The 26,446-nt window shown below is 42.2% G+C and overlaps 1 protein-coding gene across 1 annotated transcript in view; it reads left to right on the top strand.

Moving 5' to 3' along the window:
* The window catches only part of LOC124281330 (E3 ubiquitin-protein ligase UBR3-like), a 64,183-nt gene that overhangs the window by 6,711 nt on the left and 31,026 nt on the right, over nt 1–26,446 (top strand). The window contains exons 5-22 of the mRNA XM_046717370.1: nt 477–575; nt 1,846–1,979; nt 13,606–13,620; nt 14,558–14,783; nt 15,729–15,914; nt 16,727–16,860; nt 18,163–18,255; nt 18,886–19,041; nt 19,963–20,091; nt 20,435–20,487; nt 21,279–21,418; nt 21,599–21,612; nt 21,689–21,823; nt 22,248–22,317; nt 23,038–23,134; nt 23,755–23,902; nt 24,434–24,535; nt 25,221–25,437. Coding sequence (XP_046573326.1) covers nt 477–575; nt 1,846–1,979; nt 13,606–13,620; nt 14,558–14,783; nt 15,729–15,914; nt 16,727–16,860; nt 18,163–18,255; nt 18,886–19,041; nt 19,963–20,091; nt 20,435–20,487; nt 21,279–21,418; nt 21,599–21,612; nt 21,689–21,823; nt 22,248–22,317; nt 23,038–23,134; nt 23,755–23,902; nt 24,434–24,535; nt 25,221–25,437 — 2,148 coding nt within the window. The remainder of the gene's footprint in view (nt 1–476; nt 576–1,845; nt 1,980–13,605; nt 13,621–14,557; nt 14,784–15,728; nt 15,915–16,726; nt 16,861–18,162; nt 18,256–18,885; nt 19,042–19,962; nt 20,092–20,434; nt 20,488–21,278; nt 21,419–21,598; nt 21,613–21,688; nt 21,824–22,247; nt 22,318–23,037; nt 23,135–23,754; nt 23,903–24,433; nt 24,536–25,220; nt 25,438–26,446) is intronic.

The raw sequence follows: 26,446 nt of genomic DNA, 5'->3' as shown, positions 1-26,446 counted from the left end.
ACCATAGCTATAGTTTAGTGGATGTTCTGATGTGTAGCTCAGTGTGGTTGTTTCACCATAGCTATAGTTTAGTGGATGTTTTGATGTGTAGCTCAGTGTGGTTGTTGCACTATAGCTATAGTTTAGTGGATGTTCTGATTTGTAGCTCAGTGTGGTTGTTTCACTATAGCTATAGTTTAGCAGATGGATGTTCTGATGTGTAGCTCAGTGTGAGTGTAGCACTATAGCTATAGTTTAGTGGATGTTCTGATGTGTAGCTCAGTGTGGTTGTTTCACCATAGCTATAGTTTAGTGGATGTTCTGATTTGTAGCTTAGTGTGGTTGTTTCACTATAACTATAGTTTAGTGGATGTTCTGATGTGTAGCTCAGTGTGGTTGTTTCACCATAGCTATAGTTTAGTGGATGTTCTGATGTGTAGCTCAGTGTGGTTGTTGCACTATAACTATAGTTTAGTGGATGTTCTGATGTGTTTCAGAGAAAATAGCAAACAACCCCTACTGTGTTGAGAGCCAGAAGAATTACGTACAAGCAAGGGAGATTATGCCGTACCCTGCCACTTTCGAGAAGTACCAAAGTAAGGAATCTGATCATGGAGTTCTTCTGTCCATGTTGACCAGAGCATGCTTAGGACCCCATCACCCCATTATTGCTTTAAGAGCCTAGTAGATTGGATGAGGTGGTCAGGCTTGTTGACTTCACTCATCATGTTTCAGAGTACTGTGACGACATTGTACAGTGTTCATGACATCAACCACCTGTTTATATGTCAAAGGATGGATTATTGTTATAATACAGTTGTAATATTTGATTTTGATTTAGTTTAAAGTCATAGTGTTTTCCCTTGATTAAGCCCTCTGAATAATGTTGATTTAATTTGGGATGATGTTGTTCTGATGCTAATATGATTGTCAGTGTGTGTTGATTTCCTCCTTTACTATCAACCCGAGAAGATGCTGCAGAATTCGTCTTACTTTATTGTAAATAGATAACATCATTGCCAGACAATAATAAGTCTTCATTATCCGACGAAACAGACTCCATTCTGCGTAACAGACAAAATAGCAGTGACAGTTCTATGAAAGGTGTAGATCCGGGTTAGAGTTGGTCTTCAGCAACCCATGCTTGTTGTAAGATCGGGATGTCAGACTCACAGACTTGGTTGACACGTTATCATATACCAGTTTCATATACAATGCTCATGATGTTGATCACTGGACTGTCTGGTCCAGACTTGATTATTTAAAGACGTATTCCACCATAAGGATTGAATATTGGTGAGTGCCACATTAAACAATAAACAAACAAAAATCCTTGCTGTTATAATATACAGTCAAATCCCGATGAGTCGAATCTCTGGGGACCAAGTAATAAATTCAACTTATCGATGTATTCGAGACATAGGTATGTCTATGAGGGTAGAAAAAAAGATGATCCAGTCCTAATTCCACCGCCTAAGCATTTGTTTATCTAATGATTTCCCTATCACTAATAGGGGCACCTTATCAGTTCCAGTCTGATTAGCACAGACAGTGATTTCCGTAAAATCACTAATCTGCCTTTTGAACTCACCCTGTGAGCCGGACTGGTTTGTTAATTGGATCAGTTTGCTACACCAATCGACTGACTTGGTTATGTATACAAATTGCTGTTGTTTTTATGGGACCAAATTTTTCTTCGAAGTCATCGTGTGTTTTTATGAGTCGAATTCATGTAACCGGTATTCAAATGATGACAACTATAACAGGGAATGGTCGGGACCGACAGGTACTTTGAGTTATGCATAATATTCGAGACACCGGCATTCGACTCATCGGGATTTGACTGTATATGAGTGGGTGTTGCAGACAAGAGAGGCCTGAGTCAGAAGCTTCACCACATGACCCTGCTGGATGAGCTTGTGTTCTGGATGGTCAAGTACGAGTTCCCGCAGAGGATTGTCACCCTGCTTCTCAGTATGCTGCCTGTAGACTCATACAAGGTGGGTGTGTCAGCTGATCAGTATAGCCAGGTCACCAACTGATTACCTGAATGCTCACAGCTTGGTGAGGGCAAATCTGAATACATATTGTAATTGTATTCTAAATTCTGATTAAAATCCAGATTTCAACACACTTTTCCCTTTACCCTAAGTTTCAGTATGTTAAACTGATTTTTTTCTTCGGACTCTCAGCGCACATACTGACCTACTGAAGTGTGAGTGAGTGAGGATGTGAGTGAAACATTGTACCATGTAGGGAATTGAACCCTGGTTTTCAGCATGACGAGCGGACGCTTTAACCTCTAGTCTACCTCACCGCCCCCATGACCTACTTGATTATATCTTCATATTGTGAATGAGTGAGTCAAACATTGTACCATGTAGGGAATTGAACCCTGGTTTTCAGCAAGACGAACGGACACTTTAACCTCTAGGCTGCGCCCTTGACTTACTGGATCATATCTTCGTGTTGTGTTCAGTGACCAATATCATCATTGTGTAGCGTGACAAGTCATGGTTAGTGTGTGACATTTATCTGTATATGTATTTCTGACACTGTCACTTTATCCTTCCAGGAAGCCTTCACACGTGCGTTTGTGTAGCGGGACAAGTCATGGTTAGTGTGTGACATTTATCTGTATATGTATTTCTGACACTGTCACTTTATCCTTCCAGGAAGCCTTCACCGCGACGTGCGTTTGTGTAGCGGGACAAGTCATGGTTAGTGTGTGACATTTATCTGTATATATATTTCTGACACTGTCACTTTATCCTTCCAGGAAGCCTTCACACGTGCGTTTGTGTAGCGGGACAAGTCATGGTTAGTGTGTGACATTTATCTGTATATGTATTTCTGACACTGTCACTTTATCCTTCCAGGAAGCCTTCACACGTGCGTTTGTGTAGCGGGACAAGTCATGGTTAGTGTGTGACATTTATCTGTATATATATATTTCTGACACTGTCACTTTATCCTTCCAGGAAGCCTTCACTGCGTGCGTTTGTGTAGCGGGACAAGTCATGGTTAGTGTGTGACATTTATCTGTATATGTATTTCTGACACTGTCACTTTATCCTTCAGGAAGCCTTCACCGCGATGCGTTTGTGTAGCGGGACAAGTCATGGTTAGTGTGTGACATTTATCTGTATATATATTTCTGACACTGTCACTTTATCCTTCCAGGAAGCCTTCACACGTGCGTTTGTGTAGCGGGACAAGTCATGGTTAGTGTGTGACATTTATCTGTATATATATTTCTGACACTGTCACTTTATCCTTCCAGGAAGCCTTCACACGTGCGTTTGTGTAGCGGGACAAGTCATGGTTAGTGTGTGACATTTATCTGTATATGTATTTCTGACACTGTCACTTTATCCTTCCAGGAAGCCTTCACACGTGCGTTTGTGTAGCGGGACAAGTCATGGTTAGTGTGTGACATTTATCTGTATATGTATTTCTGACACTGTCACTTTATCCTTCCAGGAAGCCTTCACGCGATCGCGTTTGTGTAGCGGGACAAGTCATGGTTAGTGTGTGACATTTATCTGTATATATATTTCTGACACTGTCACTTTATCCTTCCAGGAAGCCTTCACACGTGCGTTTGTGTAGCGGGACAAGTCATGGTTAGTGTGTGACATTTATCTGTATATATATTTCTGACACTGTCACTTTATCCTTCCAGGAAGCCTTCACTGCGATGCGTTTGTGTAGCGGGACAAGTCATGGTTAGTGTGTGACATTTATCTGTATATATATTTCTGACACTGTCACTTTATCCTTCCAGGAAGCCTTCACCGATGCGTTTGTGTGGCGTGACAAGTCATGGTTAGTGTGTGACATTTATCTGTATATGTATTTCTGACACTGTCACTTTATCCTTCCAGGAAGCCTTCACACGTGCGTTTGTGTAGCGTGACAAGTCATGGTTAGTGTGTGACATTTATCTGTATATGTATTTCTGACACTGTCACTTTATCCTTCCAGGAAGCCTTCACACGTGCGTTTGTGTAGCGGGACAAGTCATGGTTAGTGTGTGACATTTATCTGTATATGTATTTCTGACACTGTCACTTTATCCTTCCAGGAAGCCTTCACACGTGCGTTTGTGTAGCGGGACAAGTCATGGTTAGTGTGTGACATTTATCTGTATATATATTTCTGACACTGTCACTTTATCCTTCCAGGAAGCCTTCACCGCGTCGCGTTTGTGTAGCGGGACAAGTCATGGTTAGTGTGTGACATTTATCTGTATATATATTTCTGACACTGTCACTTTATCCTTCCAGGAAGCCTTCACACGTGCGTTTGTGTAGCGGGACAAGTCATGGTTAGTGTGTGACATTTATCTGTATATATATTTCTGACACTGTCACTTTATCCTTCCAGGAAGCCTTCACACGTGCGTTTGTGTAGCGTGACAAGTCATGGTTAGTGTGTGACATTTATCTGTATATGTATTTCTGACACTGTCACTTTATCCTTCCAGGAAGCCTTCACACGTGCGTTTGTGTAGCGGGACAAGTCATGGTTAGTGTGTGACATTTATCTGTATATATATTTCTGACACTGTCACTTTATCCTTCCAGGAAGCCTTCACACGTGCGTTTGTGTAGCGGGACAAGTCATGGTTAGTGTGTGACATTTATCTGTATATATATTTCTGACACTGTCACTTTATCCTTCCAGGAAGCCTTCACACGTGCGTTTGTGTAGCGGGACAAGTCATGGTTAGTGTGTGACATTTATCTGTATATATATTTCTGACACTGTCACTTTATCCTTCCAGGAAGCCTTCACACGTGCGTTTGTGTAGCGGGACAAGTCATGGTTAGTGTGTGACATTTATCTGTATATATATTTCTGACACTGTCACTTTATCCTTCCAGGAAGCCTTCACACGTGCGTTTGTGTAGCGGGACAAGTCATGGTTAGTGTGTGACATTTATCTGTATATATATTTCTGACACTGTCACTTTATCCTTCCAGGAAGCCTTCACACGTCGCGTTTGTGTAGCGGGACAAGTCATGGTTAGTGTGTGACATTTATCTGTATATATATTTCTGACACTGTCACTTTATCCTTCCAGGAAGCCTTCACACGTGCGTTTGTGTAGCGGGACAAGTCATGGTTAGTGTGTGACATTTATCTGTATATGTATTTCTGACACTGTCACTTTATCCTTCCAGGAAGCCTTCACACGTGCGTTTGTGTAGCGGGACAAGTCATGGTTAGTGTGTGACATTTATCTGTATATGTATATTTTTCCTTATCCTGACTCATGCTCTTTTGCTTGTCTCCTTCCTCTTGAGAACATAGTGGAACACTTGTATCTCCCTAATTGAAGTTCTCTTCAATGTAAAATCACTAATTAGTACACCACGAGTTACCTCCCTTCCACAAGCTGGCCGAGGAGCGAGCGCCACCTACCCATGTGCCTCACTCTCTCCTTCTTAGCCCAGTGAGCTGGGCCGTGAGCGCCTGTGTCTCCCGACACACTATATCCTTTGATTATATTTAGTTAGTTACCTCATTATAGAGATCTATAGAGGTTTAGCTAGTATCTTTCAACAATTATATATTGATATTTAGTGGGTGTTTCTACTGTTTTATGCGGGGCCGTGCTATTTGCAGTGGATTACGTTGATAAAAATTCTGTACTGTTGCACATTCGTTTTATTCTGCTGCTGATCCGCATTTAATATGCCCTAGCTGTACTGCGCCATGTTTCATGTGATTCGCGTTGCAGTTCGCGATACTAATTTATCCAATTCTACCTTTAATAAATAATTACTTTGCGTTTGAGGCGGCAGCAGATGGAGTCGCGTATGCAGAGTCTAGCATGACTGATACACCTGAACCCTAAGCCAGTCTACTGCTGTTGGTGACCCCCTCCGTCTGGGTTTCCGCTAGAATGGTGGAGAGGCGTGGGGCGTAGTCCGCCGCCTCAAGAAGCATCCTGCTTCCCCAGACATCCCGCCGATACGCACTGAGGGGGTATTCCAGCGAAGTCTACTAGAACTTTCTCAGCCGAGATTGTTCTCATCGCAGATTTGGGCGGTATGATGATCAGCCGATCATCATTTCTGATAATACATCAAAGAATGACTGATGTCGGCAACAGTGATGTCAGCGCAGATCAACATTCGATGATCTTCCTGAGGGTCCGTCGCTACCAACACTCCAGCGCAGACTTCGCACCCCAGGGCAGCGTCGACCTCTGAGGGAATTCAGCGAAGTCTACTAGGACTTTCTCAGCGAGATTGTTCCAGCCGCTGAACTTGGCCTCTACGATGATCAGCCGATCATCATCCTCGGCGTATGAGACAAGTAGCGACCGGTGACAGCTACAATGACATCAGCAGAGATGGGTCATGCAGCCTGATGTCTCTACACTGATGTCAGGCGACTTACCTGAGGGCCCCACCACTAACAGCGCAGAGATGGCACCGACTACTTCGTGCGCAGACCATCCCAGACGAGCTACTACGACCAAATCATGGTGGTGATGGAGGGTCACTACAGACTGGAGAAGCAGCCAGCCCAGAGTCACGAGCCGGCGAAGGCTCCAACTTAGACAACACTCTAGAGGCACCTCCAGTCAGCGTAGCAGCCAAGGCGATGCAGCCCGCTGGAAGGAAGTCGGCAGACCACCTTGGCGAAGGACCCAGATGTACAGCCAGCCGAAGGCCAGCAGCGTGGCCGGGATAGATCATCACATTCCTCGGCTTCATCCTTAGATGCAGACTCAGCCACCAGACCTCCACGGAAGCCTTGGCGAAGCTCAAATCGCCGTTCCCCAGCACGAGCGCAGAGGAAGCTTCAGCGAAGGCGTTCCATGGCGTTAAGTGAAGGCATTCGCGAAGGCATTCAAGCGAAGGCACTTTCGGGAAGGACACCCGAATATAGATCGATCATTTAACAGAGTCAAGGGACTACTCAAGAGCTTCGTGAAGCTGTCAATAGTCTCCGATCTCCTCGTACATCACCACATCGATCGCCTCACAGGTTACCACACAAGTCTGCACAATAAGTCTACATCACCTTCCTAGAGTGGCAGTGCGGCGCAGACATACCTGATGAAGGAAGGCGGCGCCAGATGCTATCACCCTACCTCCGATCGACCCGATTGCTCGCGGTAGCACAGAATCTAGACATAGCATCCCATAAAGCCACAAAAGTTCAGACACCATAATTGCCGAACTTTCCGCTTCTAGAAGTTTTCCACGCACAACATGGACCCCTTCTTCAAGGCTTAAGACATCGATGAAAACTACAAGTTGATCGCCGATATCAACAATAAGAACTACAATGCGTAAATTGGTTCAGTTGAATCCATGGCGAGGCGTATGTTCGTTGGCCTAAATAGATCTAGAGCGATCATTGAGACACTTATCACCAGATTTACAGTGACCACGACTTCTGAAAATGATAAGATGATCCACTCGGCCCTACTTATGCAGAACCAGCAAGTCCCAGGCGCCTCCCGAAGGAGCTAGAGCCTCACCAGCTACAAAGGGGCGTCAGCGGAGGTAAGCGCCGCCCGACCCCACATCCTGTTAAACACAGAGGCCATTCGAAGCAAGCGCTCTTATATATATATATATATATATATATATATATTCTAATCGGACTTTGACTCGATACCTTCGCGAAGGTCGAAGGCTAAGTGGCTCCAAGTCTACTTCACCAGTAGATCTAGAAGGGATGCCGAGAGCTTCGTGAAGTCTCGGCGTTCACCGAGGAAGTCTCCTCAAAGGTCTCCATATACTAGCCACTTTCGTCATATAGCTACTCCTCAGTCCGTTCAAGACATCGCGCATAAGTTGTCTATCAACTGTATGCCAGATGCGAATCTATAAGCCCTCTGGCGAAGACAATTGCACAGGCTATTTACAACACAGAACGTCAGCTGTATTAATTTGTCGCGGCGTTTCATAGATCTTCACAGAAATCAACTATTCGATATAAATTGCTAGTATATGCAATCCCGGACGGCGATCACGATTATCTACATGCGTGACCATTACGCATATCTGCGAACAATTCAATATCGAAATTGAACAGCAGCCTTGTTACAGCGGTATAACTCATAATCGTCAACATTTCTGGAGAAGAAATATGTACAACAAATTCAGCTTTAATTCTACAATTATGGCGATACATTCATGTATACAGTCTACAAGCTGACAACTTACAAGTTATTGTACCTTTATATATATGAAGTCGAATTATATTCAAAACTGAAGTACTTTCACGACAGCCAGGAAAATAACCTACCCAGCATTAATATTACAGGCAAGGTATTTTGTGAAGCTTCGTAGCGTTTACCATTAATCCTCGAAACGCGTGGTCTTTCGGGTAACCGGAAGTTACGATGAAGACCGATGATTGTTCTAATATCAGCGGCTGGCACTATATTATACAAGGGTTCCTTTTCCTGCTACACGGTGACATCACAGCGCGGGTACTCTACAGAATCAAAATGCCTTATTCTGATTGGACCCCGATGAACAACGCCCTACACAGAGGTCGAGCATAGTTCACAGTTCAAGACATAGGTTGCAAGTGACAACTTTGTATCAATGAGCGAGCAAGCCTCCTTACAGCCCAGTTAACCTGAACCTTCATGATTAGGCTGCTTTCTTCAGGTTAGAGACCTCCCCTGTCAAGTTTAGACAAAGGGCACAGCAGTCAGGCGATTTTACATAAAGTTCATCGAGGACACAAACTCCCGGTTGTGCATACATCGTCAAGGACATCATAGCGATTTACCTAGGCTTGACGTGATACAAGTGGATCGAAATCCACAGCGTTTCAGACTACACCTGAAATTCATCATCAAGCTACTAACACAACTAGATGGTTAGTAAACCTACTAAGTTTCTGTTTGGAGAATAAGCGGAAGTTTCACGTACCAACTTGGGGATATGAATATAGTGCTACAACACCTCACAAGTGAGGTTTATGAACATGCCTGGATGACATACTTGGACTCCATGATACGATGATGCTATCACAGCTGGCCAGCAAGAGCACTGTAAATTTATCTCCACCAAACCAAACAGGAAGAAAAATACAACAGATTTTTTCCTCTATCATCAACTACGCGGGAGTGTAGTCTCACGTACTATATCTCCGTTTGGATCAGAACTGTCATACTACGTGCATACAAGACAGATGGACCTAATCCGACCCTCCATGAGCTTTAATACTCTTGATATTAGAGCCCTAACTTCTACAATTTCATCTACACAAATGTTATTTGAAATAATGGAGGGTTTATTACTGTAGATCCGATATGGTGGTTTGCCAACCATTATCTGAGAGATATCACCACCGAGGACATCTCAGGTATCCACCAATTCGATCCCATGGTCCTTGCACAACAGTTGACAGTTCCTCGGAGAAGATAAGTCAATCTTACAGATTTTACTTATCTTATAACAGTACTAAATAGCTTCATGCTATATATAATTTGCTTAAGCTCGTTTTTATCATCACAGTGGTTACATGATAAATGCATTAGCTAACAAACTCTACAGAGTTTTTTTTGGCTATTATATCGTAGCTTAAGTCAAGTATATTTTAAGCATAGTACTATACTCATATTGTAAAAATACATTAGCTAACAAACTCTGGAGTTTTGCTATTATATAGGTAGCTTAAAGCTCATTCATATCTTAAGCTCAGTACTATGTTTATATCATATAACTATATTAGCTAACAAACTCTAAAGAGCTTTTGCTATTTGGCTTAAGTTTCATCATATCTTAAGCAATATGGTTACATTATAACATGTATTAGCTAACAAACTCTATGGAGTTTTTTGCTATTATATATGTAACTTAAGCTTATTCATATCTTAAAGCTTGGTACTATGTTTATAGCATATAGGTATATTAGCTATCAAAACTCTAAAAGAGTTTTTGCTATTATATATTGGGCTTAAGTTTTCATCATATTTTAAGCTTTATGGTTACATTATATCATGTATTAGCTAACAAACTCTCTGGAGTTTTGCTATACATATGTAGCAAAAGGTTTCTTCATATCTTAAGCTCAATACTATGTTGATACCATATAAGTATATTAGCTATTAAAACTCTAAAAGGTTTTTGCTATTATATATTTAGCTTAAGGTTTACTTCATATCTTAAGCTCAATACTAGGTCTAAATCAACATAATAAAATGTATTAGCTATCAAACTCTCTGAGTTTTACTATTATATATATATAGCTTAAGTTTAATCATATCTTAAGCTCAGTACTATGTTTATAACATAAAAGTATATTAGTTAATAAACTCTAAGGAGTTTTTTTGCTATATACATTTAGCTTAAGTCTAATCATATCTTAAGCTTAGTACTATGGTTACATTATAAATCTATTAGCTAATAAGCTCTACAGAGTTTTTGGCTATTGTATATGTAGCTTAAGTTAATTATATCTTAAGCACAGTACTATACTCATATTGTAAAATATATTAGCTAACAAACTTTACTAAGTTTGGCTATATATATATGTAGCTTAAGTTAATTATATCTTAAGCACAGTACTATACTCATATTGTAAAAATATATTAGCTAACAAACTTTACTAAGTTTGGCTATTATATATGTAGCTTAAGTTAATTATATCTTAAGCACAGTACTATACTCATATTGTAAAAATATATTAGCTAACAAACTATACTAAGTTTGGCTATTATATATGTAGCTTAAGTTAATTATATCTTAAGCACAGTATTATACTCATATTGGCAAAATATATTAGCTAACAAACTCTACTAAGTTTGGCTGTATATATGTAGCTTAAGATAATTATATCTTAAAGCACAATACTATACTCATATTGTAAAATGTATTAGCTAACAAACTTTTACAAAGTTTGCTGTTATATATATAGCTAAGCTTATTCATATCTTAAGCTCAGCACTGTCTATATCATATAAATATTTTAACTAACAAACCCTAAAGAGGTTTGTTATTATATAATTAGCTTAAAATTAATCATATTTTAAGCTTAGTGCTATGTTTATATCTTAAAGTATTTTAGCTAACAAACTCTAAGGAGTTTATACTAGCATATTAACAAGCTTAAGTCTATTAGTCTTAAGCATTGTATTAATATTATATATACTTATCATAATAAGTACATTGTAATAACTTACTCTATATGGCAGCTGATAAGCTGGCAGCAGGAATTCATCAGTTCAATGCCTTTATGAAGTTCTCATAGGGTTATTACAATCATCACAGTTCAAATCACTAATTATTAAAATCCAAAGTATTATATATTCCCACCTCAGCTCTGTTGGATTCTACAAACAAAAGGCATGAGTCAGGATAAAGGAAAATATGTAATTTTTTGAGTAAAATTGATATTTTATACTTATCCTGACTCATGAAGGTCAGCCCTCCCATCCTCCCCAAATAACACTTTGGATTTCCCTGTAAATTCAAATGTTGGGCTCAGTATATGAGGAGAGAGTGAGGCACATGGGTAGAGGTGGCGCCCTCGTTCCCGAGCTTGTGGAAGGGAGGTAACTCGTGGTGTACTAATTAGTGATTTTACATTGAAGAGAACTTCAATTAGGGAGATACAAGTGTTCCACTATGTTCGCAAGAGGAAGGAGACAAGCAAAAGAGCATGAGTCAGGATAAGTATAAAATATCAATTTTACTCAAAAAATTACATTTCTGACACTGTCACTTTATCCTTCCAGGAAGCCTTCACACGTGCGTTTGTGTAGCGGGACAAGTCATGGTTAGTGTGTGACATTTATCTGTATATGTATTTCTGACACTGTCACTTTATCCTTCCAGGAAGCCTTCACACGTGCGTTTGTGTAGCGGGACAAGTCATGGTTAGTGTGTGACATTTATCTGTATATGTATTTCTGACACTGTCACTTTATCCTTCCAGGAAGCCTTCTGCGCAGCGTTTGTGTAGCGGGACAAGTCATGGTTAGTGTGTGACATTTATCTGTATATGTATTTCTGACACTGTCACTTTATCCTTCCAGGAAGCCTTCACACGTCGCGTTTTGTGGAAGGGACAAGTCATGGTTAGTGTGTGACATTTATCTGTATATGTATTTCTGACACTGTCACTTTATCCTTCCAGGAAGCCTTCACACGTGCGTTTGTGTAGCGGGACAAGTCATGGTTAGTGTGTGACATTTATCTGTATATATATTTCTGACACTGTCACTTTATCCTTCCAGGAAGCCTTCACACGCAAGGGCTTGTACGGGACGCGTTTGTGTAGCGGGACAAGTCATGGTTAGTGTGTGACATTTATCTGTATATATATATTTCTGACACTGTCACTTTATCCTTCCAGGAAGCCTTCACACGTCACGTCGTTTGTGTAGCGGGACAAGTCATGGTTAGTGTGTGACATTTATCTGTATATATATTTCTGACACTGTCACTTTATCCTTCCAGGAAGCCTTCACACGTGCGTTTGTGTAGCGGGACAAGTCATGGTTAGTGTGTGACATTTATCTGTATATGTATTTCTGACACTGTCACTTTATCCTTCCAGGAAGCCTTCACACGTGCGTTTGTGTAGCGGGACAAGTCATGGTTAGTGTGTGACATTTATCTGTATATATATTTCTGACACTGTCACTTTATCCTTCCAGGAAGCCTTCACACGTGCGTTTGTGTAGCGGGACAAGTCATGGTTAGTGTGTGTCTGTATATGTATTTCTGACACTGTCACTTTATCCTTCCAGGAAGCCTTCACACGTGCGTTTGTGTAGCGGGACAAGTCATGGTTAGTGTGTGTCTGTATATGTATTTCTGACACTGTCACTTTATCCTTCCAGGAAGCCTTCACACGTTGCGTTTGTGTAGCGGGACAAGTCATGGTTAGTGTGTGTCTGTATATGTATTTCTGACACTGTCACTTTATCCTTCCAGGAAGCCTTCACACGTGCGTTTGTGTAGTGGGACAAGTCATGGTTAGTGTGTGTCTGTATATGTATTTCTGACACTGTCACTTTATCCTTCCAGGAAGCCTTCACACGTGCGTTTGTGTAGCGGGACAAGTCATGGTTAGTGTGTGACATTTATCTGTATATATATTTCTGACACTGTCACTTTATCCTTCCAGGAAGCCTTCACACGTGCGTTTGTGTAGCGGGACAAGTCATGGTTAGTGTGTGACATTTATCTGTATATATATTTCTGACACTGTCACTTTATCCTTCCAGGAAGCCTTCACACGTGCGTTTGTGTAGCGGGACAAGTCATGGTTAGTGTGTGACATTTATCTGTATATATATTTCTGACACTGTCACTTTATCCTTCCAGGAAGCCTTCACACGTGCGTTTGTGTAGCGTGACAAGTCATGGTTAGTGTGTGACATTTATCTGTATATATATTTCTGACACTGTCACTTTATCCTTCCAGGAAGCCTTCACACGTGCGTTTGTGTAGCGGGACAAGTCATGGTTAGTGTGTGACATTTATCTGTATATATATTTCTGACACTGTCACTTTATCCTTCCAGGAAGCCTTCACACGTGCGTTTGTGTAGCGTGACAAGTCATGGTTAGTGTGTGACATTTATCTGTATATATATTTCTGACACTGTCACTTTATCCTTCCAGGAAGCCTTCACACGCGTCGCGTTTGTGTAGCGGGACAAGTCATGGTTAGTGTGTGACATTTATCTGTATATATATTTCTGACACTGTCACTTTATCCTTCCAGGAAGCCTTCACACGCGATGCGTTTGTGTAGCGGGACAAGTCATGGTTAGTGTGTGACATTTATCTGTATATATATTTCTGACACTGTCACTTTATCCTTCCAGGAAGCCTTCACCGTCGCGTTTGTGTAGCGGGACAAGTCATGGTTAGTGTGTGACATTTATCTGTATATGTATTTCTGACACTGTCACTTTATCCTTCAGGAAGCCTTCACACATAGTTAGTGTGTGACATTTATCTGTATATATGGCGTTTGTGTAAGCGGGACAAGTCATGGTTAGTGTGTGACATTTATCTGTATATATATTTCTGACACTGTCACTTTATCCTTCCAGGAAGCCTTCACACTGCATCGCCTTCTTGTGTAGCGGGACAAGTCATGGTTAGTGTGTGACATTTATCTGTATATATATTTCTGACACTGTCACTTTATCCTTCCAGGAAGCCTTCACACGATGCCTTTGTGTAGTGGGACAAGTCATGGTTAGTGTGTGACATTTATCTGTATATATATTTCTGACACTGTCACTTTATCCTTCCAGGAAGCCTTCACACGCGATGCGTTTGTGTAGCTGGGACAAGTCATGGTTAGTGTGTGACATTTATCTGTATATGTATTTCTGACACTGTCACTTTATCCTTCCAGGAAGCCTTCACACGTGCGTTTGTGTAGCGGGACAAGTCATGGTTAGTGTGTGACATTTATCTGTATATATATTTCTGACACTGTCACTTTATCCTTCCAGGAAGCCTTCACACGTGCGTTTGTGTAGCGGGACAAGTCATGGTTAGTGTGTGACATTTATCTGTATATATATTTCTGACACTGTCACTTTATCCTTCCAGGAAGCCTTCACACGTTGCGTTTGTGCACCACTACAGCCGGATTTCCCTGGTGTTGGTGCAGGCACTTGACCGGATGACCGTGGCCAACCGAGTGGTCCATATCAGCGTCCAGCTGTTTAGCAACGAGACCCTGGCGTCCAAGATGATGAGAGAGTGCAACCTGTTATATGTCCTTGTCCTCAGTCTCACGCACATGATCGAAGACATACGCACAGAGAGCACACTGGAGGGTATGGAAGTGTAATCATTTCAGCCCTAGAACCTGCCTAATTACATGTCATTGTATCCTAGGGGCGGTGGGGTAGCCTAGTGGTTAAAGCGTTGGCTCGTCACGCTGAAGACCCGGGTTCGAATCCCCACATGGGTAAAATGTGTGAAGCCCATTTCTGGTGTCCCCTGCCGTGATGTTGCTGGAATATTGCTAAAAGCGGCGTAAAACCAAACTCAGTGAGTGTCATTGTATCCTGATGATTGCACTATGTTGCTTATGAGATCAACCATTTGTTTGTTTCGCCCATGTGTGGTGGGATAGCCAGGTGGTTAAAGTGTTTCCTTCTAATGCCGAAGTCCTGGGTTCAAATCCCCACAGGGGTACAAAGTGTAAAAACCCATTTTTGGTGTACTTAGGTGTGATATTTCTGGAATATTGCTAAGATCGGTGTAAAACCTCACTCACTCACTCACTCACTCACTCACTCACTCACTCACTCAACCCACTCACTCACTCAACCCACTCACTCACTCACCCCTTTCGCTCGCTCACTCACTCACTCTCACTCACCCCATTCGCTCGCTCACTCACTCATCCCACTCACTCACTCACCCCATTTGCTTACTCACTCCACTCACTCTCTCTCACCTCACTCACTCACTCACCCCACTCACTCCCTCACCCCATTCGCTCACTCACTCATTCACTCACTCATTCACTCACCCCACTCCTCACCCCACTCACTCTCTCACTCCCCCCACTCACTCACTCACTCATTCACTCACCCCACTCTCTCTCTCACCCCACTCACTCACTCACCCCACTCACTCTCTCACTCATTCACTCACTCATTCACTCATCCCACTCACTCACTCACCCCACTCACTCACCCCACTCACTCTCTCACTCATTCACTCACTCATTCACTCACCCCACTCACTCACCCCACTCACTCATGTTGTAGATCCTGACCCAGCCAACAACTTCCACAATGTAGTGGACTGCAGTAACGACGTGATGAAGTCTCACTGCTACTGGCCCATCATCAGCGACCTGACCAACCTCCTCACCCACTCCTCTGTGGCCTCCAAGTTCCTCCAGGACGAGGAGCTGGTCACTATGTGGATGGAGCTCCTGTCCTACCTGCAAGGTCAGACTAGAAACATACACTGTCACCTATATTCAGGGATTTATCTGTGATTCAAAACATCAATGCCCTTTCAGGCAAATTGGGAAAAATGCTATATTTTGTTCAAAACTGGTAAATGTTTTTAAGCTCTTGTTTTCCCAAATTTAGAGGGATTTTCGAAGAAACCCATAATGTGAGGACAATGGACACTTTCTGTTATCATCCACACTGAATTTGGCTAGTTTATTCTGACAACATGATTAACTAAATCATAACTGTGGATTGGATGATATGTTATTTCCATTGATGTGAAGATGTGTGATCGCTGGGGAACTTTCTTATGGTAGCCACTGACCCGAGGTTTAACCAAGACCGGTTTAATCACAAAGGGTGTATTGATGGGGATGACTGTAATTTGACATTTCAATGCAGTAATGTAAAACTAGCATTAAAGTCTCCTAATATATTGGTCCAGTGATCCAATGAACTACTAGTTACCTCACAAGGCCATGGCGTTAGATGGAACTATAACAACATAGACTGGGAAATGTTTCACTCAAATTTTGATGCACGCTCCTGTAGCTCATATAACGGCCTGTGGAGATCCGGGTTAGAATTGGTCTTCGGTCATACATGCTTGTAGTAAGAGGAGACTAACAGGACAAGGTGGTCAGGCTCATTGACTTACCTCATCCCAAATGTGTAGATTGATACTCATGCTGTTGATCACAGGATCATCTGGTACAGACTCGATTATTTACAGATGTTGCTGAGAGCGGTGTTAAACAACACCCAAACAAAATGGTCATATAACAATTGTTTCCTACATTCAGGGATGAACTTGAACCAGCGTGAGTTACAACAGCATGTCCAGTTCGAGGCGGACTCATACTACGCAGCTTTCTCGGCTGAGGTTGAGATCGCAGCCTCTCTCATGTGGTCCCTCGTAGCTCACTGCAAAACACGGGTATGTCACTATGAATTTCAACCATATGTGTTATATTTGCCGTTATAATCCTTTAAAAGCATTCAGTGATTGGGGTAGCCTAGTGGTTAAAGCGTTGGCTCGTCACGCCGAAGACCCGGGTTCGAATCCCCACATGGGTACAATGAGTGAAGCCCATTTTTGGTGTTCCCCGCCGTGATATTGCTGGAATATTGCTAAAAGCGGCGTAAAACAAACTCAGTCAGTCAGTTATATTTGCCGTTATAATCCTTTAAAAGCATTCACGACTTTGTTGATGATATATATCTGTTGTGAATGTTTTCACTCTAGAAAATATGGTCAGCTCTCAGTGTCAGCATGTATGACATGGTGTAAGATACTCCCTTCATACACATGTGTATTTCCTGTGAGTAACAAACACAGGACAATATGGACTCAAGTAAACTTTGAGGCTTAGTACAGGGTGCCAATGAAAGTTACTTGCAGATAGGGCTAACAGTTGGATAGAGTGTTCTTAATAGGGCAAATACGGTATGCTGAGTTAAGGAAACAGATGTATAGAGGGAAGCATTCATGTAGTCTGTCATACAGACCCTGAAACACATATATATCCGAGAAAGTGCGTGTAAGTCAAGAATATGTGGTAAGTCTAGATTTCTGAAAATGAAGAAAGTCCCAGGGCTCCTTTTCATTATATTTTGTTTCATTCATTATGAACTATTTTTTCTGTAAAATATGTTCATGTCAGAGGCTAGTCGGTTGTCTAGCATTTATGCCACTTTGCATTTAGTATTGTACAAGTAACCCAGATTAAGAGGGCATTGGTATTCAATTACACACCTGGTGATTGGGGTAACCTAATGGTTAAAGCGTTGGTCGTCAGCGAAGACCGAGTTGAATCCCCACATGGGCACAATTGAAGCCCATTTCTGGTGTCCCCACTTCCATGATGTTGCTGGAATATTGCTAAAAGCAGCGTAAAACCAAACTCAATCAGTCAGTCAATTACAGCAGACCCTAACACTGTTAGTGTACTGACTGTATTGCATTAATATTTAACAGTAATGTTGAACACAACATCAAACCATTTTAGGGCCAGGGTTCTAGATTTTGAAGCTCTCTTTAGCTAAGATAATGTCGTAAGGTGAAGCGTACATTAACATTAACTTACCACTATCTTAGGCTTAAGAACTATCTAGGCCCAGAATATTCCATTAGTAGTATTTGTTATTTCTTTGTTGACTGCTGTGCACATTTTGATGGTATTACTTTGTTTTGTGTTTAACACAAAGAGGTGTCATTGTGTCATTTATTGTGTTGCAGAGTACTGCCTCCTTCTCACTCAGAATGATCGCAGCGGCTCAAGTGGCGCTCCAGGACTGGTTCCTGGCAATCAACTGCCATGAGAATATGAAGGTATTCACCCTTGGCTGGTTCTGTTGATGATATATTTGTGTCAAACTGCCATGAGAATATGAAGGTATTCACCCTTGGCTGGTTCTGTTGATGATATATTTGTGTCAAACTGCCATGAGAAAATGAAGGTATTCACCCTTGGCTGGTTCTGTTGATGATATATTTGTGTCAGACTGCCATGAGAATATGAAGGTATTCACCCTTGGCTGGTTCAATCAAACTGCCATGAGAATATGAAGGTATTCACCCTTGGCTGGTTCTGTTGATGATATATTTGTGTCAGACTGCCATGAGAATATGAAGGTATTCACCCTTGGCTGGTTCTGTTGATGACATATTTGTGTCAAACTGCCATGAGAATATGAAGGTAATTCACCCTTGGCTGGTTCTGTTGATGATATACTTGTGTCAAACTGCCATGAGAATACATGTATATACTGGCTTGGGTATTTCTATTACTATTATTCCAAGGGGGCTAAGGTCCCTGGCACCTTAGAAAGCTATGCAGGACCATCTCAACAGGATATGTTCCAGATTTCTGAAAGTGACCTATTGTTAAATCTCAGTACCTAGCTAGTCTCTGAATTTCCATCAAGTTTCATAAGTTTATTATTTCATTCCAACTTTCAGCCCAACCCATATCACCTGACATTCCACCTACCTCTCCATCGGTACCTGGCAGTGTTCATGATGCAGGCTGTTCTCCATCAGGGTGTGGTCCTCACTGATATCCTGCCAGAAGATGCCCTCATCAAGAAAATAGTCACCCATGTCCTACAGATTCAGGTCAGTGAATTCCTACAAGTTTAGATCAGTACGCACATTCAGGTCGGTACACTTGACAAATTAAACCTTAGGGATTCCAGAACAGAGTAAGCTCCCTTTTGTGGACGTCACACTGTGGATAGGGGGCGGTGGGGTAGCCTGATGGTTAAAGCGTTCGCTCGTCACGCCGAAGACCCGGGTTCGATTCCCCACATGGGTACAATGTGTGAAGCTCATTTCTGGTGTCCCCTGCCGTGATATTGCTGGAATATTGCTAAAAGCGGCGTAAAACCAAACTCACTCACTTACTCACACTGTGGATCGGCATACATTATTGACTTTCTGCATGGATTAAGGGAGGTAATTCAACAGGGTTTTTTGTGAACGGAGAGTGTATGTCATTTGTTTTGATACAAGTAATATGTTTAGATAATGTCAGTAGCTGCTGTATAGGCTATAATTGTGAACATCTTTTTGCAGTTTCTATGTATTCAAAGACATGTGGAATCATATTGTATCACAATTATATACGAAAAGAAACTAATTACAGTGGACTCTGTATAATCCGACACTCACTCGGACCGGGAAAAAATGTCAAAATTCACAGATTGTCGGATAATTCAGATGTCGGATTATACAGAGTCCATTGTATGTGGTTTAGATCTTGTATACCAACATATGAAATCTGGCCATCTATGTCTGTTGAGGACATTCCTCAGTGTCGTATATTTAATCTCCAGATATTTGAGTCTGGTCAGTTTCTCAGGGATTTGTAGATTTGAATGAGCACAGTGTCCATCTTTGTCCTGTATTACCACAGGGGCAGTGGGGTAACCTACTGGTTAAAGCGTTTGTTTGTTCATCACGCTGAATACCCAGGTGCTGGAATATCGCTAAAAGCGGCATAAAACCATACTCACTCACTCACTGACTGTATTACAGGTGTGCCTGGCTCAGATATTCGCCAACATGTGGGTACGGAATGGAATACAGATCAAAGGTCAGGCAATGACTTACATCCAGTGTCACTTCTGCTACTCCATGGCAGATGCAGACATCTACCTCCTACAGGTCAGTATTCAGTTCTCCGGTCAGAGGTCATCAGACTTATAGGGAAGAATTTCTCAAGGTAAATTGAAATAAAAGGGGAGATAACTGTCTTTAGTGGTCATTCTCATGAATCGGGATCCTTGTGAAATAAAACTCTACAAGTACATTTGTTTAATATATCTCATGTGTATATATGTATTGTTTTCCATTCATAATTATTTCTGAAATTGATGGATTTCATTACATCACCTATCTGATCCATGCTATTGCAACATACAAAAATATGTTTTGTCCCCCGAAGCCCTGCTAACTTTCAGTGTATTTTGGAAGAAACCTTCTCATCCCTGCTTTGTGTTCCTTACAGGTTTGTGCTTCACAGTTGGATCCAGACTATTTTGTGAATACTGTGCTGCAAAGGTAAGTATTCTTATATAATTGTTGCCATGAAGTATAAGTTCATTATCACAACTAATTTCTTTTTTCTCTCGCTGTAATGGCATGGCGTTTACGCTTTGTTGGTTGGCTTGCCATGTTGACAGACAACGTTTCTGATCAGAAAAGAATTCATCAGCGTAATTATAGTGACCCACCAATTGACACGCCTCAAGATTAACTCAGTGTCACCTTGCTAATTAAGGGCAGTTAATCCTCTCACCCTTCAAAGAATGCCGGCTTGTAACCCTTGTTTCATGTTAGGGCACGCAAGGCCACTCGGTAAAATGCGCGTGTAAACATACTGACAGGTGCTCAGCCATCCGGATATACGAGTGAAAAATGCATATGATTTAGCATTTGGTATGTGAAAATGACCGTCCGTTTACGGAAACCGGATTTCCGGGTAAGTGAGTAGTTTTACAACGTTGTGAATTCGTTTTAATGAATTTTTGTTCGGAAGGCGAGTTTTCCGGATATCTGAGGTTCGGATAAACGGGGCACGACTGTAGTAATAATGCTAATATTGATACAATGTATCAATGTTGATATTAATCTTACTAATATTAGTTGTTAGGGGACCTGTGTCACAATTATGATTTTTTTTGCAAGCATTTGCAAACAGGCACCTGTTCTTTTATTCAGCAAGATGTATGAAACTTGGTACGTCAAGAATCAGTGTAAGGTTTTGGCAGACTTGACCCTAGCTGCCTCCTGCCTGTCATATGAACCTGTAGCTGATATATTCCTTGCAACATTTGTATGTACTTGCACAGGTTCAACATCCTAGACTGGCTGTCTTTCTCCCCCGATTCCAATCCTCGAGATGAAGTCAATCGATCAGAACATGAAATGGCCATGGTAGAAGGTGCCCTGTCACTATTTGCCACACTGCTTGGGGTCCGCACATATCTAGGTAAGCTGGGTTACATTCAAGAAAACTGGTGTCCAGAAATTCGGGGTTTTTCTCTCCATTTTTTTATTTTTAAATGATCTCTGCACATACAGTCCAAGGGGTTAAGAAATTCAAAAGAAGACTGGTGTTAATTTTGACATAATTTTTGTGGAAAACATCCCTTGTAAATGTACTGTACAGGCATAGAAGAGTGGGTAATGGTGTTTCTGCTGTGTGTGAGTGACACTGTGATGACTGTTATGTATCTATATGTCCAGGTGTAGGGAGAAGGACTTAGTGAGACTAGAGATGGCATCGCTGCTGTGTATGAGTGACAGACAACACAGTCAACTGATGGATTTGATGCCGGAGAAATCTGGAGTGCCAGGTCATGGCAAGGAACTGTTTGAGCCAACTCTCAAAAAGGTCAGTGACAGTTGTTTCTTTTCTGTTATGATACCTCCTGTAGAGAAGCAGTAACCATTTCTTAGAGGCCACCATGGTTTGAATCCCATCACAGGAATAAAACAGTTATGTCCGCAACATTGATGTAGCAGCAGCATGTTTCCTGGGTGAGTGTTTATGGACTGACTGGAAATGAAATATTGGCCTTTCATTTTATCATTAGCCAATCAGAAATCTGCTCTCAAAATAAACAAGTTTAAGGTATCTTGAACTGCCCGTTTCGCCAAGCTGGCAAAAGAACACGCTGTTACAAAAGATAATGCAAACACAGTAAGCCAACAATTTATATTGGTTTTCATTATGCCATATAGTTATGGTTTGGCATAGAGGGTACACTTATGGTCGGTCATATCCGGTACTTGACTTATTGGTGTATGTTATCCAGATCGCTGACTACAAAGCCCCAGTGTTTGCCATGGGAGGGAAGATGCAGCAGGGTACATATGTACCTAAAGGTAAGCTCCATGCCTTGGGTTATGTTGGTAAAGATGCTCCATGCCCTATGTGTCCCAATGCTCCATGTTCTATGTGTCTAAATGCTCCATGTTCTCTATATGCATCCCCATGCCCCATGCCCTATATGTGTCCAAATGCCCAATGCCCTATATGTGTGTCTAAAAGCTACATGCCCTATATGCATACAAATGCTCCATGCCCTATATGTGTCTAACTGCTAAATGCTCCATGCCCTATATGGTCCCCAACATGTTCCATGCCCTATGTATGTCTTAATGCTCCATGCCCTATATGTTGCCCTAAATGCCCTGCTCCATGCCCTATATGTCTCTAAATGCTCCATGCCCTATATGTGTCTAAATGCTCCATGCCCTATGTGTGTCTACATGCTCCATGCCCTATGTTTCCAAATGCTCCATGCCCTAAATGTGTCTAAATGCTCCATGCCCTAAATGTGTCTTAATGCTCCATGCTTATGCTCCATGCCCTATATGTGTCTAAATGTGTATGTGTCTAAATGCTCCATGCCTATATGTGTCCGCTCCATGGACATGTTCTATGCCTAAATGTGTCCAAATGCTCCATGCCTTATATATGTGTTGTCAAGTGTTCTATGCCTAAAACTTGTGTATAGATTTTCCATGTCCAGTAAGCATGTATACATGCTCCATGCCCAATATATACTTATAGACGCCCTTCATATATGTGCTTATATTCAGCGGAGGTGTGGGAGAAGGATTACGACCCAGTCCACGTCGCTCTGCGTGCCATCTATAGGAAAGATCTGCAGTCATCTCTGGACAGATACACAGAACAGTGAGTTGACCAGAACCTCATCAGGGAATCACGCTGTAGAGATGAAACATTGGGTTCATGTCAATAATCAGAGCAGCGATGATCCCAGTTGCTTATTAACCTTGCATCCTGGGGAATCTGGGTCTTTATTAGGGATGCAATGAATCCTCTCTGAGGCGAATATGAAACATATCACAGATGTTGAGTACCAACAAGAAGATCAGGGTTAGAACTGTTCTTAAGCAACCCATGCTTGTCATAAGACGCGACTGATGGGATCGGGTGGTCAGACTCACTTGATACATATTATCATATCCCAATTGCATAGGACCGCCGCCATATAGCTGGAAAAAACTAAACTTTCTCTCTCACCCAATTTGCAAGGGTCGATGCTCATGCTGTTGATCACAGGATTGTCTGGTCCAAACTGAGTTATTTATAGACCGTCGCCATATAGCTGGAATATTGCTGAGTGCTGCGTTAAACAACAAACAAATGCTAAAAATAGTAAGATGAGGATAAGAAGACCTTTTCATGGTATTTGTCCATTATTCAGAACTGATGAGGTTTTAGTCCAAAGTCCATAAAGTATTTTAAAATGAGTCAATGTCAGCATCATCACAATGTTGGTACTGTTTCAGAGTTCGACAGAGTGGGAAGTACACCAGCAAGACCCCGCCATGGCCCCCATTCCGCAGCCCCAGCCCCGTGAACCAGCAGTACAAGGGGTTGTACAGGATCCTCAACTGTCGAACCATGCATGCCTTCCTCTTCACTGTCCTGCACAAGGTACTCACACCTCCCTTCACAGAGATCGATGCTCATGCTGTTGATCACTGGATTGTCTGATCACTGGATCGTCTGGTCACTGGATCTGATCACTGGATTGTCTGATCACTGGATCGTCTGGTCCAGATTATTTACAGACTGCCATATAGCTGGAATATTGTTGAGTGCCATAAACAAACATATTTGTAAGCCTTGTTGTACATGTATAGGGGCTCTTTTGATATATTGTGGATCTTTTAGTGATGGACCCTTGTCTCCACCAACTTTGAGAGTGTGGGTTTGGAAAGTACTAGAATTTGAAGTTTATTCTGAAAGTGTAATCCCAAATGTAACATTAGTTCACTGGTCAAGAAATAAACAAGTAGCCATGTAATAAAACAGCCAGGCCCTTGATTTCTGTTAGAGACAGAATAAGAAAGCAGTCAGAAAAGAGGAAAGGTGTATATTTTCAGTGTCCTCACCATGATATGGCTAGAATATTGTTAAAAGCTGTTTTAAACCTATTTTCTGACCCATTATTTGTGTGTGCAGGCCATGGCAAAGGATTCCAACGTTCCAGAGAGTGTTCTCTACTACTGTGTTCACCTGCTCGACCTGTGTGTCACCTACAGCCCTCCTCAGACATCACGTAAGGTAAGCACCTATGCTTATGCATATGATGATGCTGATATGATGATGATGGCAATGATGATATATTTGTACAGTGCTGTTGCCACATACTCAAAGCTTGTACAGATATTACACTGATCAACAATTTTGTGTTCAGTGAATTGTTTTCTCAACACTAGGAAGTGTACAATCTCATCAGCCTGTTGTGGGATGATGCTGATGCTGATGATATGATGATGCTTTGATTAAATATGATGGTGCTGATTGATGATATGATGATGCTTTGATGATATGATGATATGCGGTGGGTAGCCTGGATTATAATGGTTAAAGCGTCCGCTTTGATGCGATTGTTACCTCGACCGAAGACCTGGGTTCAATTCACCACAGGGGTACAATGTGTGAAGCCCACATCTGGTGTCCCCTGCCATGATATTGCTGGAATATTGCTAAAAGCGGTGATAAACTATACTAACTCACTCAGCCTGTTGTTGTTAGAAATGTAGGTCAGTCATTTGGTGTGAAAACACCTGTTTCACTAAGCTATTGCACCACTACGACTGTTGTATAAGTATGGGAGTAGTACTGTAACGTCTTTTTAAAACGTGGACCAGTACCTGATTATATACCTAGTAAGCCATATATGCCACACAATTTATTTGGATCACTTAAAAGACCCTTAATGGATATCCATCTGAATCTCCTGCAGGGCTGCAGCCCAGCCAGCACCGTCATGGACGGCAAGTACCACCGCTGGTTCTCCACATCTGACATCAAGCAGAACGCATGTGAGGTGATCAGTGAGGTGAGCTTCCAGACCCGACTGATGGCGGAGTCGGACAGCGGCGACATGTGCACCATCAGCATGGACAACGACACCAGCACTCTAGAGGAGATGTTCCAGCTGGCGCCAAGTGCAGCTTCATGTGAGTGGGTGGAGCTTCATGTGATTGGGTGGGGCTTAATGTGGATGGAGCTTCATGTGAGTGGGTGGAGCTTCATGTGATTGGGTGGGGCTTAATGTGGATGGAGCTTCATGTGAGTGGGTGGAGCTTCATGTGATTGGGTGGAGCTTCATGTGATTGGGTGGGGCTTAATGTGGATGGAGCTTCATGTGAGTGGGTGGAGCTTCATGTAAGTAGGTGGGGGCTTCATGTGAGTGGGTGGAGCTTCATGTAAGTGGGTGGATCTTCATGTGTGTGGGTGGAGCTTCATGTGAGTGGGTGGATCTTCATGTGAGTGGGTGGAGCTTCATGTAAGTAGGGTGGGGCTTAATGTGATTGGGTGGGGCTTAATGTGGGTGGATCTTCATGTGAGTGGGTGGATCTTCATGTGATTGGGTGGGGCTTAATGTGGGTGGATCTTCATGTGAGTGGGTGGAGCTTCATGTAAGGGTGGGGGCTTTATGGTGGGGAGCTTCAATGTGATTGGGTGGAGCTTAATGTGGGTGGAAGGAGCTTCATGTGATTGGGTGGAGCTTCATGTGATTGGGTGGATCTTCATGTGAGTGGGTGGTAGTGGTGTTCCAATTAAATGGGGCTTCATGATTGGTCGAAGACCAAAGTGACCAATGGGGTTTCACATTTGGGTGGGGCCTTTATAAGTGATTTTGGAACTTAATTTGTCTTTGGAAATCTTGATGAGTGGAACATATCTTGAAGTTGTCAGGGTGGGTGGATCTTCATGTGAGTGGTGGGGCTTAATGTGGGTGGATCTTCATGTGATTGGGTGGATCTTCATGTGATTGGGTGGATCTTCATGTGATTGGGTGGGTGGATGGATTCATGTGGATTGGGTGGATCTTCATGTGAGTGGTTGGATCTTCATGTGATTGGGTGGGGCTTAATGTGGGTGGAGCTTCATGTCAGTGGGTGGGGCTTCATGTGATTGGGTGGGGTTAATTTGGTTGGTTTGGGTTTCATGTGAGTGGGTAGG

Source organism: Haliotis rubra, unplaced genomic scaffold, assembly GCF_003918875.1.
Source record: "Haliotis rubra isolate DU_JTF1 unplaced genomic scaffold, ASM391887v1 Scf108, whole genome shotgun sequence".
Lineage (NCBI taxonomy): Eukaryota > Metazoa > Mollusca > Gastropoda > Lepetellida > Haliotidae > Haliotis > Haliotis rubra.
The sequence above is the reverse complement of the archived record's forward strand: the minus strand, read 5'-3'. Positions and strand labels throughout refer to the sequence as shown.